The 22,138-nt window shown below is 52.8% G+C and overlaps 3 protein-coding genes across 7 annotated transcripts in view; 1 reads left to right on the top strand and 2 right to left on the bottom strand.

Annotated features, from left to right (window-relative positions):
- The window catches only part of PHF12 (PHD finger protein 12), a 38,189-nt gene extending 33,712 nt beyond the window's left edge, over positions 1-4,477 (bottom strand). Inside the window, exons 1-2 of the mRNA XM_037008400.2 lie at positions 3,800-4,477; positions 2,961-3,142 (exon numbers count right to left, since the gene is read on the bottom strand). Of these exons, the coding sequence (XP_036864295.1) occupies positions 2,961-3,142; positions 3,800-3,865 (248 nt within the window). The 5' untranslated portion in view covers positions 3,866-4,477. The remainder of the gene's footprint in view (positions 1-2,960; positions 3,143-3,799) is intronic.
- PIPOX (pipecolic acid and sarcosine oxidase) overlaps positions 3,158-22,138 on the top strand; it is a 97,972-nt gene continuing 78,991 nt past the window's right edge. For 3 of the 4 annotated variants that reach the window (XM_037008401.2, XM_037008402.2, XM_037008403.2), the window contains exon 1: positions 3,161-3,586. In XM_037008401.2, coding sequence (XP_036864296.2) covers positions 3,573-3,586 — 14 coding nt within the window. In that variant the 5' untranslated portion in view covers positions 3,161-3,572. Of the gene's footprint in view, positions 3,587-22,138 lie in introns of all 4 variants that reach the window. The other variant, XM_037008407.2, reaches the window with a different exon arrangement.
- The window catches only part of SEZ6 (seizure related 6 homolog), a 43,209-nt gene continuing 28,510 nt past the window's right edge, over positions 7,440-22,138 (bottom strand). The window contains exons 4-17 of one of the 2 annotated variants that reach the window (XM_017678190.3): positions 19,800-19,995; positions 15,624-15,809; positions 12,964-13,132; positions 12,666-12,832; positions 11,931-12,125; positions 11,551-11,689; positions 11,244-11,440; positions 10,428-10,622; positions 9,866-10,057; positions 9,565-9,762; positions 9,260-9,298; positions 8,894-9,011; positions 8,706-8,808; positions 7,440-8,544 (exon numbers count right to left, since the gene is read on the bottom strand). In XM_017678190.3, coding sequence (XP_017533679.3) covers positions 8,512-8,544; positions 8,706-8,808; positions 8,894-9,011; positions 9,260-9,298; positions 9,565-9,762; positions 9,866-10,057; positions 10,428-10,622; positions 11,244-11,440; positions 11,551-11,689; positions 11,931-12,125; positions 12,666-12,832; positions 12,964-13,132; positions 15,624-15,809; positions 19,800-19,995 — 2,127 coding nt within the window. In that variant the 3' untranslated portion in view covers positions 7,440-8,511. The remainder of the gene's footprint in view (positions 8,545-8,705; positions 8,809-8,893; positions 9,012-9,259; positions 9,299-9,564; positions 9,763-9,865; positions 10,058-10,427; positions 10,623-11,243; positions 11,441-11,550; positions 11,690-11,930; positions 12,126-12,665; positions 12,833-12,963; positions 13,133-15,623; positions 15,810-19,799; positions 19,996-22,138) is intronic. The other variant, XM_017678191.3, reaches the window with a different exon arrangement.

Here is a 22,138-nt window from a genome sequence, read left to right as displayed (position 1 = left end):
GTTTAATTCTTCAGTGAGGTTATGGTCCCGAGCACAGGATAATTCATTCCCTCACCCAGAGGATCATTACAGAAAACCCTGAAATAGGGCTCCCCGTCTAATTGGGAAGGGAGGACTGTTCCTCATACAAAACAGTGGCCCCTGAGAAAAGACAGGACAATTAAAACAGCTTATTTGACCAGTCATTTCCTCTAGTAGTTTCTTAGAAAAATCCCCTGTGGTTATGGCTGTGTCACTGAGCCCAGGAGGTAAGTTTGCCTAGAATCACTTCTGGAACATTTTACTACATGGTGTTCACTGTGCAGCAAGCTGGCAAGGTACACAAGAAACTGAAAACGACTTATTTCACACAGCTTTGAATGGAGACCCACAGCAGCACTGCAATTTTGACCTATAGGGTTAACAAAACTCCATTTTCACTCTTGTACAGTTGTATGTAAGGAAAATTATTATTACTTGCTTATTTAAATAAATAGTCTTAGCCTGTTGAAAAGGGAAGCAAAATACAGCCACACCTCCTAACTGCACGCACCCACATGGCACAAATAAGCAATAATGGGACAAATTAACGTGAGTACACTCAGAATTCAAATTTTCTGAGACAGTTAATTGCTTGACCTAACTACTGTGGTTAAGATGGTGAATGAACTACTACTTCACTTGTGCTGGGAAGAGTGTGGGGCAAGAAGGCAGGGAAGCGGGATAAACCTCACTTGAAAGAAGGCTTCTTGCTTTGTGATTTACAGAATAAGTCAGATTAAGTCAATGGTACATTCAGTATTGGTATCTTCAAAAAGGGAACTGGAGATGTGAAACAAGTCCTGCCTCATTTACTAGGATTCTCAAATCTCTGATTACCAGGTCCCATTCATGGTCTCAGCAAAAAAAGAAAAAAAAAAAAGACATTTAGTCTAGGCAAGCCTGATTCTCCGCAACAGCTGAAAGAGTCCCTCCCTCTCCTAACTGAAGTGAAAATTGCTAATTGTTAAACTTGACAACACTTTGACTCATCTAATTAAAAGTTCCAGAGATAAGGATTTAAAGTTTAAAAGGCAAAACAGCATCCTTTTCCATGCCTGAAGTTTCTAATAAACAATTTTATCTTTATTAAGTAAGACTAAAGAACTAACAAAATTTTCACTCAATATGTTAAGTTGCCATTCTTGGTTTAACACTAAGTTTCATCTTAGATGTAAACATTAACCCACATTCTAAATCATGAAACCTACAATTCAGTACTAATATGTGTATCACAAAATCACAACAAAAAACAAAGGCAACTGGGAGTTAACTGGTAAGTAACACCCACATCCAGGTACAAATCTCTTCCAAGCTCAATAGCAGCACAGGAAACTTGACCAGAGATATTTTCCCCACGTGGATTACACCTTATAGGAAACAAAGGCTAAAAACCACGACCCTTCCTGCTGGTATTAGTCACTTAATAATAAAAATTTTAAAGCCAGCAGCAAAGCTTCCTCTAGGATAATAATTTTTGTCCTGCAACATTATAAGCCAAGGTGGGGTGCCCTCCTGGGCAGAAGTATCTTAGTAATGGTAATGGGAGCTTTCTACATAACTTCCGACCACAGATTAATTTGCCCAGTATCAGTCATCTAATAAGTGTTCCAAAACCTGCAATTAGTACAAATATACAGTAGGCACAATTCCACAAGTTGAGAGACGGAATGCGAATGAAACTGTAAAGAGCTTAAGGAAAAACCTATACTTTTAAAAGAAAAACAGGACTAAAAAAGGCAGCATCAAAAACTGGTGGGAACAAACAAAACAGCCCCTCTCCTTCCCGCTTTCTCACAAACGGGTCTCACTCAAGTGCTGCTGAACAACAGAACAAGACCCAACAGAACGAGATGCATTTTAGGTTCCTTGCGCATTTTTTTGTGGAGGACAGAGGTGATTTCTCCAGGCAGAGCTGGGGTTTAAACTCTTCTTGGCAGGATCGTTCTGGGTTGAGCTGATGAGCAGGATCAAGCAGCAGGCGATCAACCCAACCCCGTCTCTCCCCTCCCCTCGCGTTCAGTAACGCACACAGCTTTCCATTCTCTGCTCCTTAAAAATGCCCTCGCTGAGCCACCGCACTCAATTCTGACCCGGCTGCAAATAATTTTGCCACCATGGGCTCGCCGACTCGGAGCGGAGAAGTGAAATCAGCGCCCAAGGGCAATTTAAATTGTCTAACCCGGCCCGATTTCCTGAGAGGCGGCATCACTGGGAGGGGAGGCAGCTCTGAGAGGCAACAGGGGGCAAGCGGAGGCAGAGAAAGGGGACCAAAGCGGCGAGATCCCAGCCCCGGCCCCCGAGGAGCTTCCGCAGAAAAGACTCCGAGGCTACCCCCAACGCTCCCTGGGAGACGTTTGCAAATCATATATGCAGCCAAAATGGCGCTGAGAATAAAAATATAATTTAAAGGCAGGTCGCCATATTGTAAACAGAGGCAGAGAAGAGGCGGACTCGAGAGACATCCTCCATGATTTCTTCTACAGCCGCAAGCGCCGGGTCCCCCAGTTCGGGCAGCTCCGGCGGCCTAGGGCTCAACGCACCCACCCGGAGGGCCCAGCCCGGCAAAAGCCCGAGGGCAGCAGGCGCGCGGGCGGGCGAGCGGCGCAGGGCTCGGAGCTCCTCCCCTTCCTCCCCCGCCACCGCCGGCCGTGCCCTGCCGGCTGGGTCCCGGCTACCCAGCCAGCGACTTCCAATCCCAGATGGGGCTCTCCTCATTCCTCCCAACCCCCACCTCGGAGTTCAGACCCACTCCTACTCCTTCCCCCCAAAACAGCCAGATCCGGACACCTGGGGGTGGGGAGGTGATTGCTCCAGCAGCTGCAGAAAGTCAGCTAGCGGCTGCAAGCCGCCCGTTATTTCGGCAGGCAGGGGTAGGCCGGGTGAAGGAATGTGCCGAGAAAAGTCCGCCAAGAGGCTCCAAAGGGGTCCCTAGACCTTACCAGCATTGGAGGTGGAAGGCGGCCGGGCAGTGGTCGCAGCACAGGAGATCCCCACCTTCTTTGCAGCTATCGCAGCTGTCGTGGTTGGTGGCCCTGCCGCTTCTCCGGGGCTCCTTCTCAGGCTTCCGACTCCGCTTTTCTGCCTCGTCCGTCTTGGGGGGAGCCAGCAGAGCTTGGATTTGCTGCACACACATACAAACGGCGTGTGTGCACACTCGGAGCTCCCGGGCGGTCCGTTGTCCACCCGGAGCGGCTTCTCCGTCACCCACCCTTCTCCCCCCTTTTGTCCTTCTTCCTCCCATCCAGGCTGCTCCGAGAACCTCTTAGCCCCCGGAATAGAGGGAGCCCACCCTAACCGCGTTCCTGCAGCACAACGAGATACAGCTTCTTCCAAATGGGGAGGATCAGGGTAGGGGGTTGGGGAGAGGGTGCGCGGTTCCCTTCTCGCCACTTCCTTGTATGGACAGTGGGGGACTCCAAAGCCAGGCTAGGGAGAGGCCTGAAGCCCGGTACCCGGACGTGCTGGGTGAAGCACAAAGGGGCCGACAAGAAGGGGGTGGGGAAGCCCGCCGGTGCAACGAGATGGAGTGGGTTGGCGCCTCGGGATAGCGAATGGAGGGCAGCGGGTAGGTGAAATCTGCTGCAAACGTCCTCGGAAACTGAGCTCAGATCCCCGAATTGCAAAGATGGGAGGGAGAGTCTGGATGAGGAAGAACCCCAACCCCCAACCCCCGCCACTAGGCCCTCTAGCGCTGCGAGCTCAGGACCGGCTTTGTGGGGCGGAGGGCGGAGGTTTCCTCCCGGCGCTGGGGGAAGGGGATGAGGAGGGCCACTCTTACCTCCATCAGCCCCCCCGACGTGTCCAAGTCGTATACGATCGTCTTGGTCTCCATTTTCTCCCACATTCATCCACCTCCCGGGCTGGGCGCTTTCTGCTCCGGCCCCCCCAACCCCGGGGGGAGGGGGGAAGCGGGGGGAGGGGGCGCTCCTGACCCCGGCCCCCCTTCTTTTTTCCCAACACGGGTCCCGACTTCCTCGCCCTGGCTCCCCCCCACCCCCCGGCCCCCAGTCCCCGGGACGGCAGCGTCCTCCCCACAGGCCGTGAGGGGGGAGCGGCCCCTCAGCCTCGGCCCAGCGGCTGGCTGCACGGTGGGTCCCGGGTCCGGGGGTCAGGCCTCGGCGGGGCCTAGTCCCACAGGCTAAAGCCGGCTCTGGCGACCGCTGGTCCGGCCAGGAAGGCTGGAGGGCGCTGCCATCCCGGGGTTGGGGGTATCGGAGGGGGGGTAAGAGGTTAGGTGAGGTTGTGGTACGTGAGGTGACTGCGGGGAGGGTGGTGGGGGGTGGTCCCCGGGCTCCGCCTCTCGCCGCCGCCGCCGTCTGCGTCCCGGCTGCCGCGCACTTGGCGCAAACTTACCGCGAGCGCCCGCAAAGCCACCCGCGCAGGCGCCCCGGGATCGCCGTCGCCGCGCGCAACCGCAGTGACAGCCGGCGGCCGGGCTCCCGCGCAGCCGCAGTGAGGGCATACCCCCCGGCGCGCAGCCGCGCTGGCATTCGTCTGGAGGGCCGAAGCCCCGCCTTTCGGCCTTGCGCCGGCGTACTAAAATAAAGGGTGGGACCTGAGGTCTCGCGCAGGCGCCTGAAAGAGTTTGTAAGGGTCAAGACGCAGCCGCAGGAACACCAGGACGCTTTATCCATTGGTGTTTGTGTATAAACGAAGAGTACTCTGTTCCCGCGCAGGCGTGTTGAGTGCGCTCCCCTTCCGCCCCACAACGCTGCCGCGCAGGCGTATTGTACCTGCAGGCCCTAACAAGAATACCTCTTCTTTCGCCATTTTGGTAATGGGATATAGGCTACCGTGTCCTTGGAGTCTTCAGGCATGAACAGGAAAGAGCAAGGTGTGGTGTTGCGTGGAGCTGGTAGGCTGTCGATGACGGCAGTACTCCTAAGGATGTTGTACTGAACTGCTTGGTTCCAGGGTCAGGTGTGGCTGGACCAGTCGCCATATTGGTAAAGAAAAAAAGAAAAGCCAAGGCGACAGAAAACGATGCTTTTGGTGTCTGGTTGAAAGGCTGCTGTTCCTACTTCCCTCCCGCTACCGACAGTAAATTTAGCCCGAACATCCCCGCCTTCCGTAGTGATGGCACGATGGAGAGTTCCACTTGCCTATTACTACCCTCTTTAGATCACTGTCCCTGAGAACTACTCTTCAAAAGGAAGCCAACAACGGAGTTTGTAATGCTGACAACGCCCAGCTACCTGCCTACAGTGGACTTCAACTCCCAGTTTGCAATGCGCAAGCGGTCCAAAGGGCGAACAGGAGCGAATTGCATCCTGGGAGCAAAAGGGCGATCGGTCTGGTGGACTGTGGGAGTCGTAGTTTCGTGTGCGTGCAACGCACTGTATGTAGTAGGATGGACTCGGGGAAGAGGGGTTTGCCTGCCGGGAAGGGATACTTTTGAGAGTTGCCGTGCTGTACGCTGGGATTTGTAGTCTGAAGGTTTCATGTTCCCTGTACGGCGCCTGCTCCTTCCCTTGGTATAGCCTTCAGAGTTGGTCAGTTACCTCTGCTTGACTGTAGATGAAGCAGTGAAAAAGGGGATGGCATTATTGTTCCTGATTGTTGCCGGGTAGCCGTGTCCTGCTCACGTTTATTGTTGTTAAGATATACTTAGCATTCTCAGAAGTGTAAAACTGGAAAGGTCTTAAAGACCATCTGTATAAATCCCCTTATTTCCAGATACACAGAAAGGAGCAGTGACTTGCATAGTTCACATAGTAAATTTATGGCAGACCTATGAATGAAACGGCTTTCTTGATTCCCAGGCCATGACACTCTCCACTACAACACGCTAACTACCTGTGAGGGGCTGTTGCTGTGCCTTTTTTTGGATAGTAAGGAGGATGAGTTAGATAGGGTAGGGGTGTAAGTATGTGGTCTAAGGTTTCTTTTTCTGACCTTTATGATGACCTCTGATCTTTGTGATAGCCTGGGAAGAATGGTAAAGTCATAGGCCTTATCAGTCTGGTAGGGGAGATGTCATGTAAATTGGCCACTCTCTGTCTGCCAGCCTCAGCAAACATGAAATCTTCCTGCCTACAGGCCAGAGATGTGTTCTCAGAAAAAGAAAGGCTGAGCTAGATATGGGAGTGGCCAGACCTTATCTCTTCTGGGACTGTATTTCAAGCCACAGACCCCCAGAAGTTGGAACCTCAAGTGCCGTCTCTCACTAGATTCCTTCTTACTGTCCAGGGCCCAGCTGTGCTGCTGTGACGGCCTGAAGGCATTATGGGGCAGATAAGTAAGTCATTGGCACATGCACAATGAGCAAGGCTTTGCTTTCATCAACACCATCAGTTGCAGTTGAGAACAGGAACAGGTGGTGGCTAGTGACGGAAGTAATACTTGGCTCTGCTGACAAATGCTAGGGGAACTAATCACTCTGCACACTTTCCTGTTAGGTGTGCAAGTATTTGGTGCCACCTAGGAGAGCTCCAACTCTGGCTATTCTAGGGGGATTGAGAGCGAGCAGGTGGGATACAGATGCTTTTGGAAGTGACCTCTTGTGGCTAATCTAGGCACTGCACTCTGTGTAGGCTGGAACCTTTCCACCCTTCAAAGCGGCTTGTAGAACCAGGAGGTGGGTAACCCTGAGTGGTCAAGACCTCCTTACTGGAAGACTGTAGATACTGGTTGTTGCTATTGTTTCCTTCAGGGATCTTTTCTTCTGGCTTCGGAGTGCCTGTAACTCCCTGTTGCCTGTCTTTTGCTTTTCCTTGGGAGAGCAGCCGTGCAGGGCCCACCTCTAAGCATGGATGTACATGCTGGCAGCCAAGACTGGGCAAACATTTTCATCTCAGGTTGTGCTGGAGGCCATAGAGAAGGGGCATAGAGGCTGGCAGGGATAAAATCTGGCAAACGAGCAGATCCTCTCCAGCCACCTCTTTCTGGGGCACATGGAGAGCTTTGCTGAAATAGGAGCCAAGACCTAAGCTGCACTGACCCTGCTCCTGACAGTCTGGATGTTCTGTGACGCCAAAGAAGACTAGAGTTCTATATTCTTGGGGTTCAGTCTCTGATTGCTAATCCAGTTTCCTGAGTCTTGCTAGCTGGGAAAAAGTGGGAAGGAGACAGGCTTCTTGGACCTTGTCAGCAATACAGTGGCTGTATTGAGGAGGTGCTTAGGAGTGTGCCAACATGTAGTTGTGGACCTAGTAAAGAGGAGGAAATGAAGCATTGGAGTAAATGAGCTGTTGGGTTCCTAGGCTCCCACACCACTGAGGCACCAGCCACTGGGGCCTCTCATTTCAAACTGCCATCTATTGCTCTGACTTTGTCCGAACAGTAGTCCCTGAAGCACCTGTATTCCATTGGGGATGATCATTTGGTAGGCCCAGTATGCCTGTGGTTCTGAAGTCTACATCCCATTTATCTCCCACCTCTCTTCCCTCCAAGAAAGCACCATCCATCTGGCCATTGCTTGTTGTTGTTTTTTTTTTTTTTTCAAAAACACCATTTTAATAAGGAAACAACAGAAAAAGAAGATTGTTCTCTGGCTGGAGCCCAAACCCCATACAATACATTACATGTATAGGGTGGCCTGTTGCCAGCCCGTGGGCCCCTCCCTGGGGCTCTCTGATCCCCTGTTCCATGCCACATTTTTGGGCCATTGGACCTCTGCTCCTCTCCAGAATATGCCTGCTCACTCCTGTTATCCCAAAACACAGTGGCCAGGAGGATAGCCTGGCAACTAATTGGGGTTAGAGGAGGGACTAGTGAGAAAGAGGATGTTTGCAATAGCCAGACATCAGAGGAAGGCCTCCCTCTCCACAGAGTGTAGGGCTGCCAGGGAGCAGTGGCGTGTCCTGCTTCGGTGTAGAGTATGAGTTCCTAGGGAAGCCCAATCTGAGTTTGAGGCAGGGGCCCAAACTCCTTAGGATCCCTTAGGATTATTGCCTCCACCAGGAAGGGACAGGAGACAGAGAACATTCTCCAACATTCCTGGGGCCTTAGAGAAGGACTAGAGATCTCCCCAAGAGGCTGACGTCAACATGCCAGGACTACTCAGAGGTCACTGTTGCGAGCAGTCTTGGCCACTGGTGACGGCTCTGTGAGGACCATGCTGGCACAGTTTCCATCACTGTCCAGTGAACCCTGCTGCAAGGTGCTAGGTGACAAGGCTGGATGGTGTTCATAGGGAGAAAGGTGCTCCTGCTCTGCCTGTGAGTTTTAGGCTGGAGGTCCAGGGCATGAAGGAGGGTCAGAAAAATGCTGGTCCTTGATGCATGTGCTCCTGCTGTGATCTGCTCACAGGCAGATGACCCCTGACTTGGACCCAAGAAAGGGCCTTAAGTGGGCAGCAGTACCAAGAAAATAAGCCCTTGTGGGCCTTGCAGGTGGGAAGGGCACAACTTCTTGAGGGATTGGTGGCATCTCTTCCCAGGTGGTATGTACAGGAGGTGGAGGGACAGCAGGAAGCTGGGAGCTCTGTTACTGGGCTGTGATGCAGGGCTGACCTGGCTTCCCTGGGCTGCACCCACCTAGATGGAGACTTCATATTCTCTGGTCTCCTGCAAAGGAAAGAGACTGCTGGGAGTTGGAAACTTGTATAAGGTTTGCCAGCCCATAGTACACCTTCCCAAGGGAAAGGGAGAGTGGGAGGGCTTGGCAGGACCCTCAGGGTACCTGCCCAAAGGAGCATGGGATTGGGTCCTGGATAGGGTGTCAAGGCTGGCATGGGTACTTACTCCAGTCTCGTAAGTTGGATTGTCAAATGCTGACTCCATGGTGATGGGGTCATAGGGGTGGGGTCGTGTTCGGGGCAGCTGTAGGGGGCTTTTCCCCTGGAGCCTATGGGGCAGAGAAGCGTGTGAGTCAGGAGTGCTGCGCAGAAGTGAGTCAGGCCTGCAGGGGCAGGAAGGGAAGCCGGACTCACCTGGAGAAGTAGAGGTACACCCCTCCTACCAAGAGTGCCATTGCCACCAGTGGCAAGAAAATGGCAGCTGCTATGTGGGCCGCGTCCAGGGTGCTGTAGGCAGCAGGTGCCTTGGCAACTGAAAACACAATTGGGATTGGGACAGAGGTCCCGTCACCTGGAGCTGCTATCCCCTCACCTCTGCACAGGAGCCTCCAGCTACCAGCTCCCTCTAGCTGGCTGGGGGCAGGGAAGGAGCTTGTTGCCCTGCTAGTCTCAGACCTCCCTCTTTCTCTGCCCCTCCGCCTTGGGGAACCCCTGGCCTGGGAATTGTGAGAACCAGGGACAAAGAGACTATTTCCCTGGTCCTCCAAGGTGGGGGCTTACCATCCAGGCTGCGGCCACTGTAGAACCCATCCAGAGAGGCTGGAACAAGAGGGAAGGGCCAAGGGCAGAGAGTGAGCCCAGGGGGCCAAACCACTCATGAGGGCGTGGGCTGACCATAGGAAAGATTTGCTCAAGGAGAGCCCACCCAAGCATTTGTCTTGGTGTCACCAAGTCAGAGGATCTAGCAGAGACTAAGGGGAACATGAAGGGAGTGTGGGCAGGGGGTTCTGCTTCTCAACATTTGACATTGTTGCCAGGGCAGCCCTATAGGCCAGGCAGGGGTTCTGGGATGCCAGAGCACTCACCAGGACTACAGATGGGTGGGTGGTCACTCCAGTGTGAAGGGTGCCCAGGCACACACTTGATGCTGGCCTGGCCTTTCAGCACATAGCCAGGGGCACAGGAGAAGTGGACAGTAGCCCCTGCTGGGTGTAGCCGCTTCTCAGGACTGCGGGCACCATTCTCGGGAGTGCTGATGCCATGGCATGGCTTGAGCTGTTCCACTGCAAAGTAGGAAGAGGCCCAGTGAGGGTGCCAGGCCATAGCCTCCAGAGGCATCTTCTATTTCCTACCAGAGGCTTTCCCTCCTACCCAATTGAAACTTACAGAGACATTTGGGGGCCCGGTCGCTCCACTTGGGGCTGCTGGCTTGACGGTTGTGGCAGGAGAGGATGGCACTACCCGACAGCACAAAACCCTGGTCACAGATGTACTGCACAGTGGTCCCCACGGGAAACTTGGGGCTAGATATGAGGCGTCGGCTGTGCTCCACGTCGCCGGGGTCATGGCAGGAAGTCACTATGGGTAGAAGGTGATAGGGGGATTTAACCCAAGTAGAACTCAACAAGAGCCAGTCCACCCTGGCTCTGTCACAGGCCAGCCAACATCTTCATGCCATATGGCTCCACTCCCTAGTTATCTGTCCTTACCATTTTGCTAGTATATCCCTCACTTGTCCCCTTTCCATCCATCAACAGTCAACAAACACTGATTGGCCATCTAACAGGAACAAAATACTTGGAGTACTTGGTTCCATAGATGAGGAAGTTGAGGCTCTCAGAGGTGAAGGAACTTCAAGGATACCAACTAATAACAGCTGAATCAGAATCCAAGCAAGGAGCTTATAGGTTATGTTGACGAGGGGAACATGGGGAACAGGTACACTCACCCCTCTGGCAGGAGGGCAGGTCCTCACTCCAGGTTAGGTCCCACTGGCACATGAGGATGCTGGACCCCACCACCTGGTAGCCAGGGTAGCACTGGTAAGTGATGACAGTGCCATGCACCAGCTCGGGCTGCGAGGGGCTCTTCCAGCCATTGGGGATCTCAGGCAGCTCTGGACACGTGTCATTGCGGGGCACCTCTGGGAGCACAGGGGCAGCAAATGCAGGCCCTTAGCCAGCACCAAGGCAGCTGTGTTAGCGTCTCTCACCCTGAGTGCATTCCAGCTCTTGCTGGTTTTTCCCAGGCCTGTCCTGTCCTGGGCAGGCTCAGCGATTTGTACTTCCCTGCTCAATGGCCCCTCCTTACCTGTCCTTGACATTGTTCTCTCTCCTAGATTCCAGGGTTATTATCTAGGCTTTGGCCTTAATTCCAAAAGTACATTGGCCAGTTCCTCAGTCCAGAGAGGGGCCAGGCAAGGTGGAGAAAACTGTCATTTTTATTAAAGATTGTTGGAAAGGTAGAAACGAATACCTTTCCTTAGTAATCCCCATGAAATTTTGTTATGAAGTTTTTCCTGCTGTCTACCCAAATCCCTCTTGCTGCAACAGAAGGTTCTCTTCCCCTCACTGGGTCTGCAGGGAAGATGGCAAAGAAAACTAGCTTCCTTTAGGTGGTACCTGGAGCTTTCCAGCTTTCCTTTGTCAGACAAGAACACTCAGACTCCTCACTGTCCTGGCCTCTCTGACTTGCCATGGTTCGGCATCTGCCTTCTGGCATCCCTTCTCCCCGAGGCAGCAGGGCAATGCAGGGGCAAGCTCACCAAAGAAGTGGATGACAAAGCCCTGCTGGTAGCCCAGCACGGAGGCCCCGGGGTCCGACTGGAACTGTATGGTGACGTCAGCCATGGAGGTAAAGAGCTTGAAGTGGCCACGGGGCCCTGAGTACTGGCCTAGGACCCGGGCTGTCAGGTCATCCCCATCATAGAAGGTAAGTACATCACCGTGGCCTATGCGCAGCCTGTGAAGGAGGACTGTCAGGGAGGCGGGCCTGGGGACCCCAGGGTGGGCTGGGCAAGAGTTGTCCCCAGAGCTCAGGAGCTGACTTGGCTCAGCCCAGTGAGTACTCACACTCGGACATCTAGCATGATACGCTTGTCCTCCTCCACGTGCACGCCCCAGATGCAGTCCTGCCCTCGGCTGTAGGGCTCCGGCCAGTTGGGGGAGAGCACCACGCCGGCTGAGTCTGTGATCTCCCCACTGCACACAGCTGGAAGGCAGGGGAGGCCCGGGAGGCGCGTCCCCTCCGCATTCCCCCCACCCCCAGTGCTGTGTCCTGGAGCTGCCTCCTGCTCACAGGAGTGCCCACCCATTGCTGGGATCTCCCACCTTGTCCTTGGGGGAAGCATACAAGTCACAGAGCTCCTACGGCCCCAGGCTCTTCAGCTGGCTCCCTGGGGCCCACCCTGCTCCCTGCCCCTGGCAGGCCCCATCCACTGGTGCCTACTGACCTCGGCAGGCTGGCTCTGTCTCATTCCATTGGGGGTCATGAGGGTCAATGCACTCAATGATGATGGAGCCCTGTTCCAGGGTGTAGCCAGGATCGCAGCTGAACTCCACAGTGGTACCCACAGGGTAGGAGGATGCACTGCTGCTGAAGTTGCCATATTTGACAAAGGGCTCATAGCAGTGGCCCTGCTGGAAGGCTGTAAACCACAGGGCCCAGCCCAGCTCAGCCTCAGCCAGGCAAACGCGGGGCAGATGTCCTACTTCCCTCCTCATACTATAAATGTATATGTCCAAAGCTTGAAGCAGGAGGCAGGGACAGCCCAGAGCAGCCATCCTATTATGCTCAGGAGGCTGTCACGATAACCATTGTATTCCTTGTACTGACTTTTGTGCTTAGTACACAAGGGGAAGGTACTCAATAATTTCTGTGAATTAATGCAGATATGCATGTGTGAATTGTTCTAGAATGCCTCTTGCAGCAATTCTCCTTCCCTAAGGGTTAGGGCTGTTTTTTGCTCCTCAAATTCTAGAGAATTCATTCTCCTGGGCCAGAGGGCCTAGGTCCAGGCAGGGGACTTCTGTAAAGATGGGGTAGGAATCTTGGATTCAATGGGAGGGGTGGGTAGAGGGGCCCTAAGTGCCAGGTGAGCAAGGGCTGAGCTGGAAAGCATGGTGATGCAATGGAGGCAGTGAGGGAAAAGACCCAAGCCCCCCACCTCAGGCCCCAACAGGCTCACCCTCGTAGCGCAGGGCCATGCCTGCAGCTGCCCCACTGCTATCAGTGCTGAGTTCCACAAAGAAGTGTCGGTCAGAGCTGAGCAAGCCCTCAATGGGCAGGTACTCCACCTCGTAGGAATCATACACGGGTGGGGCCTCCACATTGTCCCCATTGCGGATGATGAGTCTGGGTCAGGAAAGCTGCAGCTGTGTGGCTGGATGCTGACCCAGGTGGGGGGTGTCCCCAGGCTTGGTAACCATCCCTCCAGCAGGGTATTGGCAGGCCAGGCACTCCCATCCCACCGGGCTTCCCCTCACCTGTCATCATCCTCTGCCAGGGACACCTTCTCAAAGTGCAAATGTAGCCGCTGGCCCTCAGGAGCTTCCAGCAGCCAGTGGCACGTGAGATTGTTGCTGTAGTTGCCCGGGAAGCCCGGAGAGACAATGCGGCCAGTGCTGGCGTTGCGGATCACCCCGCCGCAGGCAGCTGCGAGACAGGGACAGGCGGTGGGCTGCGTCCCTGACGATCCTGACAGCCCGACCAGCCTTCCTGCTCATCCTGGCTCTGCACCCTCTGCATGGGGCAGTAGGGACCTTTGCCTTCCTGGTCCCTAAGGTCAATCCTGTGCCCCTGTGACCCTGCAGCACCAAGAAGCCTGGACTCCAGAATCCTACCTCCTAATCTTTTACCCCTCTGGGTGATTCATGTGCACCCAGGGACCATTCATGTGTGACTCCCTTGACTCTGGGAGCCAGTTTACTCTGGTAGGTCTGACACAGACTAGTTTTGTGGCCCTGGGTAAGTTACTTTCCCCTCTGATGGGACTTTATAAATCTCCTTATACAGAGGTCCAGCTTTTTTGGGTATATCTGTTACCTCTACTTCATGCCACTTTCCTAAAACCAGTTATTGTCTGGATATGTCCCTGAACCAGGAACCCGTGGGGCAGGGGCCAGGTCTTTTCAGGCCAGGCACAGAGTTGGCATTCAGTGTTTGTTGAATAAAATAAGTGAATGGTTGTAAAACAAAAAAAGAGGGTAGGACTAGATTAGGGCTCACAAACATGTGGGGTGCATGCCATTCGCCTCCCAATCTTGTGCCCTTAGCAGACATTGCTAGCTGGGAGACGGCTTCAAACACTTTCTGAAACAGCAACACTACCATTGTCATTCCTGGGTGGACCCCTTAGGGCCTTCCCAGCAATGGCCCTTTGGCTTGGCACTGTCCTCTCTTTCCAAGGAGCGGCTAAGTAGCTTGCCTGTCCCCACCACTGAGGACTGCTGGGTTACTTGACTACAAGCTCCCGGCAGTGAGGCGGGGCCAGAGAAGGGGTCTCGGGCAGGAGGAGTATGGCTGGCTGCAGGCAGCACTTTCTTCTCCTGGACATGCAGCTCTGGACCCTGCCAGCTCTCAGAGACCAGGCTGCCATTGCTAAGACATAGAGCCTTTGTCTCTAGACATTCAGGACAGCAGAATATTTTAACCTAATAAAGCTCCTGGAGAGGGGATTGTGGTGTTTCTTCTTTGCTTCTCTGCACCTTTCTGCTTGGTCTCTGAATGGAAATGCTCTTCAGACCTGATCATGCTGCATCCTTTACTTAAAATTCCTTAGTGGTTCCCTGTTACCCTCAGGATAGAGTCCAAGCTCAAGATGGCATTCTATCCTTTTATGAAGCCAGCTCTCTCCTGGCTCGGTTTTGGCTCCTCCCCATGTGCTCTCTTCTTCAGGCACACCTCACCACGTCCTCACCTTAGCATGCTGCTTCATGCCTTCACACCTTTGCATATGCTGTTCCAGGAATCCACCCCACTTCCCTCAGCTAACATTCCTGTAATCCTTCCATGCCTTCTTCTCAGGAGGATTTCCTTGCTTCCTTCCTCATTTGGGAGCAGCTCTCCCTCCCCTTGATCCTCACTGTGGCCCTGTGTTCACCCCCTCACACAGTTCAGTGCACTATCTGCATTGAACTTGCTGATTGCTGGTCTTCCCACTGGACAGAGAGCTCCTTGAGGGCAGAGACTATGTCTGGCTTGTTCAACTCTGCTTGTGCCTGGTACCCAGGAAGAGTTTATAGAATGAAATAAGGTTAAAAAGCCCAAATTTAAAAAGAAAAGAAAAGAAAAGAAAAGCCCAAGCTACTTTTCACACTGCAGATAAAGACTCCATTCTTCCTTCTGCCAGTAAGTCCCTCCGCCTGGCACAGTGTCAGACTCCCTGCTGCCCAAGGACCAGAACCTGGGAGTCTCCTTCCACTTTCCCCCTTTCCCTCACCAGTGCTTCTGGAACCTCCTCCCTCTTCATTCTCCATTCCCAAAGTCACTGTCCAAGTTCAAACCCTCTTGCCTGGCTGGCTTCCTAGCCTCCAGGCACCAGCTGGCTGACTCTCCTGAGGAACAGTTCTGAGCTCATCCCTCCTCTAAAAAAACCTCAACAGCTCCCTACCCAGAGTCTTGGCCTGACATTCAAGGCCCTCTAACTGCCCCTCCGCATGTCTCAAGCCTCAGCCAAAATGGCTATTTTCTGTGTCCCTAAACACTCCCTTACCTCTGTGTCACTGCCCACATTGTTCCCTCCATCAAATCTTCGATGCTACTTCCCCCAGGAATCCTCCTAAATATCCAACTAAAAATGTTTGATTCCCCTGCTGCCAGGTCACTTTATGTCTGTTGATTGGTACTTTTTTACTTCCTGCCCGGATGTTGGTGACCCATGTGGTTTTTTTTCTTCCCCCATTTCCTGGAACTGTGAACTCTTTGAGGGTACAGTCCCTGTTTAATTCAGCTCTGTATACCTGTGGTGCCTCCGCATAGTAAGTGCTCAATAAGTGAGGTTTGGATGAATGCTACCAAGGTGAGTGGCCATTTTCTGGCCTTCCTTATGGAGAGGAAATGAAGGTGCATGACAGCATCAGAGAGCAGGGATGAGCCCACCCATCATACTCCCCTGTTCAGAACTGAGTCCCCTGGGGCCACTCACCGATGCAGACAGGCTCCTGGGAATCCCAGAAGGGCTGGGTGGCGTTGAGACAGGTAAGGAGCCTGGCACCCTTCAGCTGGTATCCAGTGGCACAGTAGAAGCGGGCACTGCCTCCTGGGTGGAGGCTAGTGACAGTCACAGCTCCATAAGCTGGACGTTGGGGAAAGTGGCAGCTCAGGAGATAGGCTGTAGAGACAGAATGGGTGACATTGTGTGTGTGTGTGTGTGTGTGTGTGTGTGTGTGTGTGTGTGTGTGTTTGTATGTGCATGTGTGTACTGAGGGGGCTGAGTCATAGCCAGGGCAAAAGTGGTTTGCCCCAACCTGCCTGGGGTATCACTTGGGGCCAGAGGAAGCATCAGGAATTCCAGAAAAGACTCTGATCCCCACCCCAGAAGGTGCCAGTGATATTTCCATCAGCCTAGGCCTATTAGTGGAGTAAGCACAGAGCTGGAAGTTAACAACCTTGGGTTCTTGTCCAAGCTTTCTCACTATTTAGGCAGGTTACTTAGCCTTCCTATGTCCCAGTTTCCTCATCTGTTAAATGAGTTCAAAATGCCAGCCCACCTACAAGGCTATTGTGATAATAAATGGGATAGTATATTATTCAGCTTGGTATCCCTGAAACCCAGCTGATAGTGCATCTTCAAGAAATGTACACTTGTAGATGTGACAGCACTTGAAATAGTGAAAACCGTATACTGATGTAAAGTATTGATATTATTTGTCCTATATGGAACAAATATGAATTATAGGAGGAAAGACTGAAGTCAGACAGTAAAAGCTTTCCCAGTATTCATAGAAAAGTGCCATGAAAAAACTTTATGACAAGGGCTGTGGACTTCTTTAAAAAATAGGATGGGGTGAGGGTGGGGAGGCAGGGTAGAAGCTAGGGGAGAGCCAACTGGAAAACTTGGTGAACTTCTGGAGTTGTCATACCAAATATGACCAAATGGTGGCAGCAAATCCTACAGAACAACCTGGAAAATCCTAAACCCAGACCAATTGGGGTGGTAGCTGAAAATGGAGCTCAGGTTATGGATCTGAGAGGTGGGGAAAAAGGCCTGGAGAGATGGAGGAGAGAGGCTTGGACTGCAGAGTCTGAAAACCCTTGGGGGTGGTAGGAGGGACAAGGACGGTCTTTTCTGAGAAACCACTCCTGGGTCTTGGGGTTGAGGGGCTCGCTGATGGCACTAGGTGGGTGGGAAAAGAAGTGCAGGCAGGGACTCTACTAGCCTCTGTGTGCCCTTATGAGCATAGAGAAAGGGGCTGTCTCTGGGCAGACCAGGGTCCAGAAACAAGTTTTGTGATTTCCACCTGTCCTGGCCTTAGTTATCAGGGCAGTGAAAGAGAGGGGGAATCATTCCTGCTCCTCCCTCTCTCATGGGATTCTTAATAGCCAATGAGCAGTTGGTTACTTGTGGTTGGCAGGCAGTACAAGACAGTGCTTAGCAGGTGGGCTCTGGGATCAGACTGCCTGGGTTTGAATACAGGCTTCTCTATTTGCTGTGCCACCTTGGGTAAGTTATCTATCTTCTCTGTGCCTCAGTTTCCTTGTTTACCTGCCCATTTAGAGTATTGCATCCAATGTTGTTCTGTTGAGAAGGATGTATGTATGTGTAGTGCCTGGAGCAGGACAAATACCAAACACATCAGCCTGCTGTTATTTGTAATCTTGATCACTAGGAGCACCTCACATCTGCACGCATCTTCTAGCTTCACACTCCTCTTACTTGACGTCTACAACATGCTTGGGAGGAAGGCAGGCAAGATTGGGGTTATAAAGTCATTTTCAGATGAGGAAAACTAAGGTTCAGAGAGACTGAGGGACTTGCCCTGACCACACAACCAGTAAGAGGTAGAGTGGGCACTTGAAGCTGCTGGCTCTTAAAGCTTACCTGCTTCCCCAGATAAAGAAGAAACATGGTTCAGGAGTCAAAGTGTACTACATGAGGCTGCCCTAGGTGGTTGTTAGGATGGCCACTCACAGTGATCTCAGGAGAGACTCCCCCTTCCAAGATGGGATGGGGAAAGGGTGTGGGGCACTCTCCCAGACTGGAGGGATGCGGGTGACACCCAGGGAGTTCTAGGCATGAGCCAGATATGCTCAGCACCTGTGCTTATATCTTTCTGGTGAGTTCTTATCACAACTCTGGGAAGAGCGGTCCCCCATTTCACAGATTAGGAAATTCAGCTGGGATGAGGTAAGGGTGGGAGGCTGGGGGCAGATGATGAAGCCCCCGGATTCTGTAGTGGGTAAAGTGCCATTTCCCAGGACAAGCTTCCTCCTGTTGCCACGGTGACTGTTCCCAGCCAGCCTGTACCACTGCAATCTGTTGAGCTATTTTCTCCCTGGCGTCTGTTTCTGGGGCCAACTTTGGTGCCAAGAATGCTCAAGAGGGAGGAGGGGGATGCCTGGCAGGGCCCTCGGCCTCCTCACCCTGCCTGAGGCTGTGGGAGGGGAGTTGGAGTTTAGTTCTGTGAATGAAGCCCTAGTGGGGACCCATCTTTGTGACCTGGAGCATTATCTTGGACAACTCTGGCAAGGGCATGGGTGCTAGGCCCCTCACCACCTCTTCTGGCACCCTCTTTCTCCAGCCCAGGGAGACACGCGTGTGAGCACACACTCCTCCTGTTCCCATCTCTGGGATCAGGGCTAATTATAGCCTATAATTAGGGGAATTACACTCATTAAGGAAAGAGCTGATCATTGACAAAAACTGGGCTGAAAAGGGAGGGCTTCTGAGAGCTAAGCAGGAGGCAGGACCAGGCCAGCTCTCCCAGTCCCTCCTTGGGGTCTGCACCCTTTGCCAGGCCTCCAAATCACTGTCTTCATCCACTTTTGTCTGGCCCATCAGAGAGGAGGTTTGGGGTTTTGTGCAAAGGAATTTGCAACAAGAGAGAAGGTTACTGTGGCGTGAAATTATGCTTGCTGCTAGGGAGGATTGATGAGCCATTAGGGAGGCTGGCCGGGCCGCCTAGATGCTCACCCTTGCCTCAGCTGGCTTTTTGCCTCTGCCAAGGCCCTGGCCAGCCCCTGTCCACCACCAGACTGCTTGCCCCATTTGGAATGGAGAGGCTGGGAAGAGGCAAGTTCTCCTTAGGTGGGTTCTAAGCATCCCCATCTCCTCCCTAGGCAGTGCCCTAACCCTCCCTCCCCACCCCCGGGCTGTGTAAGTGGTCCCTGACAATGCAAAGCAATCCCTAAGGGTTCATGCCAATTATTTCCCCACTAGAACCCCCCAGTCTGAACTAGTTGCCCTGGCACAGCAGTGCAAGGGAACAAGACTTTGCCTGGGAAAGTGGGGCCAGGAGGGATGCGCATGGAGAGAGGCAGAGTCCCAGCCCCTTTTCCTCCTTTTCCCATCCCACCTGCTCTTTAATACTACTCTTCAGTTCCTTCATAGAGCACATGCTAAGCACTTGACATATACCACTTTGTTTAACCTCATCAGGATTTTGTGGAATAGGTGTTTGGTCTCATCTTACAACAGAGAGAATGGAGGGTTTAAGAGGTCAATAGCCAGTGGGAAGGAGAGTCAGACACAGATGTGCTCATCTCCCAAGTCTGTGACTTTTGTATTACATCATGCCACACCCCTATTTCTAGAGATGTTCTGAGCTGACTGGGGCATGGGCCAGGTCCAGGGTGGGTGAGGCAGTTCATAAGGGCTGGGTTGGTGACTAAGGGCCTCCCCATGGTCGTTGTCAAGCTCTTGTGACCTTGACCACCTCGCATCTGGGGAGAAGGTTTCTATTGTTATTGCCTGTTTAAGTGTCTCCTTCCCCCTGAGATTCTAAAAAGGGCAAGGACTTGGCTGGTTCCTCTTGATATTGCCAGGGTACAGCACAGGCCCGGCGAAGAGCAGATGTCTAGGGAGAGTTTACTGAATGAGTCAGTGAGTGGCAGTGGGCACACCTGGGGCTACCTGATGCTGTGTCAGTCAGTCCCTCTTCAAGACCAGGTCTCTGCAGGGTGGTAGGTGGTGGAGGGAAGGTCCTGGCAGTGTCAGATGTGCAATGCTCACCTCTAGCTGTACAAAGTGTCACTGGGCGTCTGTGCTGTATGTTACTACCCTCCCCACTGGTCCCCTGCCTCCCCGGACTGTGACAGCACCAGAGATCCCCAGGAGGGCAGCCAGTCTGGGCTGCTGCTTCCCTCAGCTGCCCAGGCCTACCTTGATAGTGGAAATGGAAGGTACCAGGCCCAGCAGGTGGTGGGAGGCTTTGGAACCTCAGTGCTGCTTGGTGGGTGGGGCTGCGGATGACTTGGCCCCTCAGCAGGAAAGACTGGTTGGCCAGGGGCAGTGGGTCAGGCCCCCCGAGGCCCTCCATAGTCATGGTCTCCCCCTCCCGGAGGCTGATGTTGTGGACCTGTCAGTGGAATAGACAGCAGAGCAGTCAGGCTGTTTCCCATGACTGAGCCCTGTCGCCCTCAGGCTCCTGCAGGCCCTGGGCATGGCCAGTCCTCAGTACCCCTTGGGCACTGGAGCCCCCCAGGCCTGAACTAGGCCCTTCAGTGCAGAACGAGCTCATTCCACCTTCCCAGTAACCTTGTGGGATGGGACCTGAAGTTCAGGGGTATTACATAAATTACCCAAGGTCACACAGAGATTATTAGCAGAACTGGATTTGTAAGCACATCTCTCTGTCTCCAAGGCATTTCAACTACACCAGCTGCTTCCTGTCCCTTCACTTCTCTGGACTCAGTTTTCTTATCTGTAAAGGGGGGATGGAGTAGGTATGTTGAATGAGATGGTGTCGGAGGGCCTGGCCAGCAATGTGAGGACTTAAGCATCAGACCCATGTGCCTAGCTTCCCCTGGGCGTCCCCTGTTGGATGTTTCACAGGTACCTCTCACCTGCCCTAAGATTCTCATACTGAGCCATACTTTTCTGCCAACCAGGAGCCTCCCTGGCTCCCCATCTCAGGGAATGACCTTATCATTTACCCGCATGTCTAAGTTAGAAACTGGCATCTTGCCTCATCTTCATACCCCATATTCAATCACTCAGCCTGTCAATTGGACCCCAAATCTGTTTCCTGCTTTGCATTCCCTTTTGCCACCTCTTCACTGTTACTGCTCACCTAGATCATTGCAGTAGCTTCCCAGCCAGCCTCCTGCCTGCAGGGCTTAGCCCACTCCTCCCTCTAGTCAATATTCTCTGAACTAAACCAGCTAATAGCCCCAACCTGTTGCTGATCTTGGTGCTTCCTCATTTCAGTCCTTTGAGAGCTCCCTCCATTGAGCCCACAAAGCCCTTGGTATCCAGTCCAGACTCCAGGCTGTGGCTCAAGGCCCTGCCCAGCTTGACTTCTGCTGACAGCCCAGCCTGGTTATTTTGCCAGTGGGTTTCGCCCTTGGCAAGTTCATTCTTGATTTGGTGAGACCAAAAAATGACAATGGAACTTTCTTGAGGTGAAAGGGTTTACTTTCTACAGGAGAAATCAATCTTCTGTCAGGGTACCTGTGTGAGAAAGCTGGAACCTTATAACAACAAAATTATAATAATAATACTTGTCCTCAAGCCCAAGGACATCAACTGCCACCAAATGGTCATCCCAGCTGTATTCAAACCAGTCCCAGTTCACGATTAGCACTTTCCAAGGGAGGCCAGTAGCAGTACTGATAGGAAGTTCCATACATCTCAGAGAGTAGCAGTTTTTTGCTAGGTGTATGCCCAATCCACAAAGATGTTAGAGGACACATGTTTTAATGATACCCAACTTTATTCCCATGGTGGCAGGTCAAGTGCTAGAATCCTGTCTGCCTCAGAGCAAGTCTGTATGCAGCAAGCTGGTCTTGGCCTCTGGGCTTCTCTACCATCTCAGACTCTGTCCTTGGCGCTGCCACCACTTCAGCCTCTGCTCTCCTGCAGCCGTGCAGCCCAGAGCACTGGGTGGAGCTCTTTATATAGAGTCAGTAATAACGTATTGCCCACATGTGTGCAGTGAGCAAGCGAACCAGGGTCAGGTGAGAATCTGGCCACAGGAACTTTCATTTTCTCTGTGCTGGCATTACACCCTCCCCCTGCACGTGCTGTCCACCATTCTAGTCTCTCTTCCCTGGAACTCTTTTTTCAATCCTTCCATCTGGCTGTCACAGGCCCCTCCACCACCACCCCAAATCCCAGGCCCTCAATCCTTGGAGCATCTTCTGGGCTCCATGCTTCCATTCAGTCGAACAAAGATTGAACAGCACCCGACGCTTACCCAGAGGGGAAGTGGCAATGGTACAAGGAGCATTGAGTGGGCAGCCCAGAGTTCTGCAACTCATTGCAGCCACATGGCCTTGGACATGGATGCTGACTATGTGAGCTTCAGTTTCCTCATCCTATAAAATGGCCTAGTATAGGTCCCTGGACCAGCAACAGCAGCATTTGGGAGCTTGTAAGAGGCAGACCCCAGACCCCCCCTGCCAGAGCTACTAAATAATACTCTGCACTTTAACAAGACCTCTGGGTGATTCAGAAGCACTCCTCCACATGGTTTCCAAGGTCCCTACTATGTTGCTATG

The sequence above is a fragment of the Manis javanica genome, chromosome 4 (assembly GCF_040802235.1).
Source record: "Manis javanica isolate MJ-LG chromosome 4, MJ_LKY, whole genome shotgun sequence".
Lineage (NCBI taxonomy): Eukaryota > Metazoa > Chordata > Mammalia > Pholidota > Manidae > Manis > Manis javanica.
The sequence above is the reverse complement of the archived record's forward strand: the minus strand, read 5'-3'. Positions and strand labels throughout refer to the sequence as shown.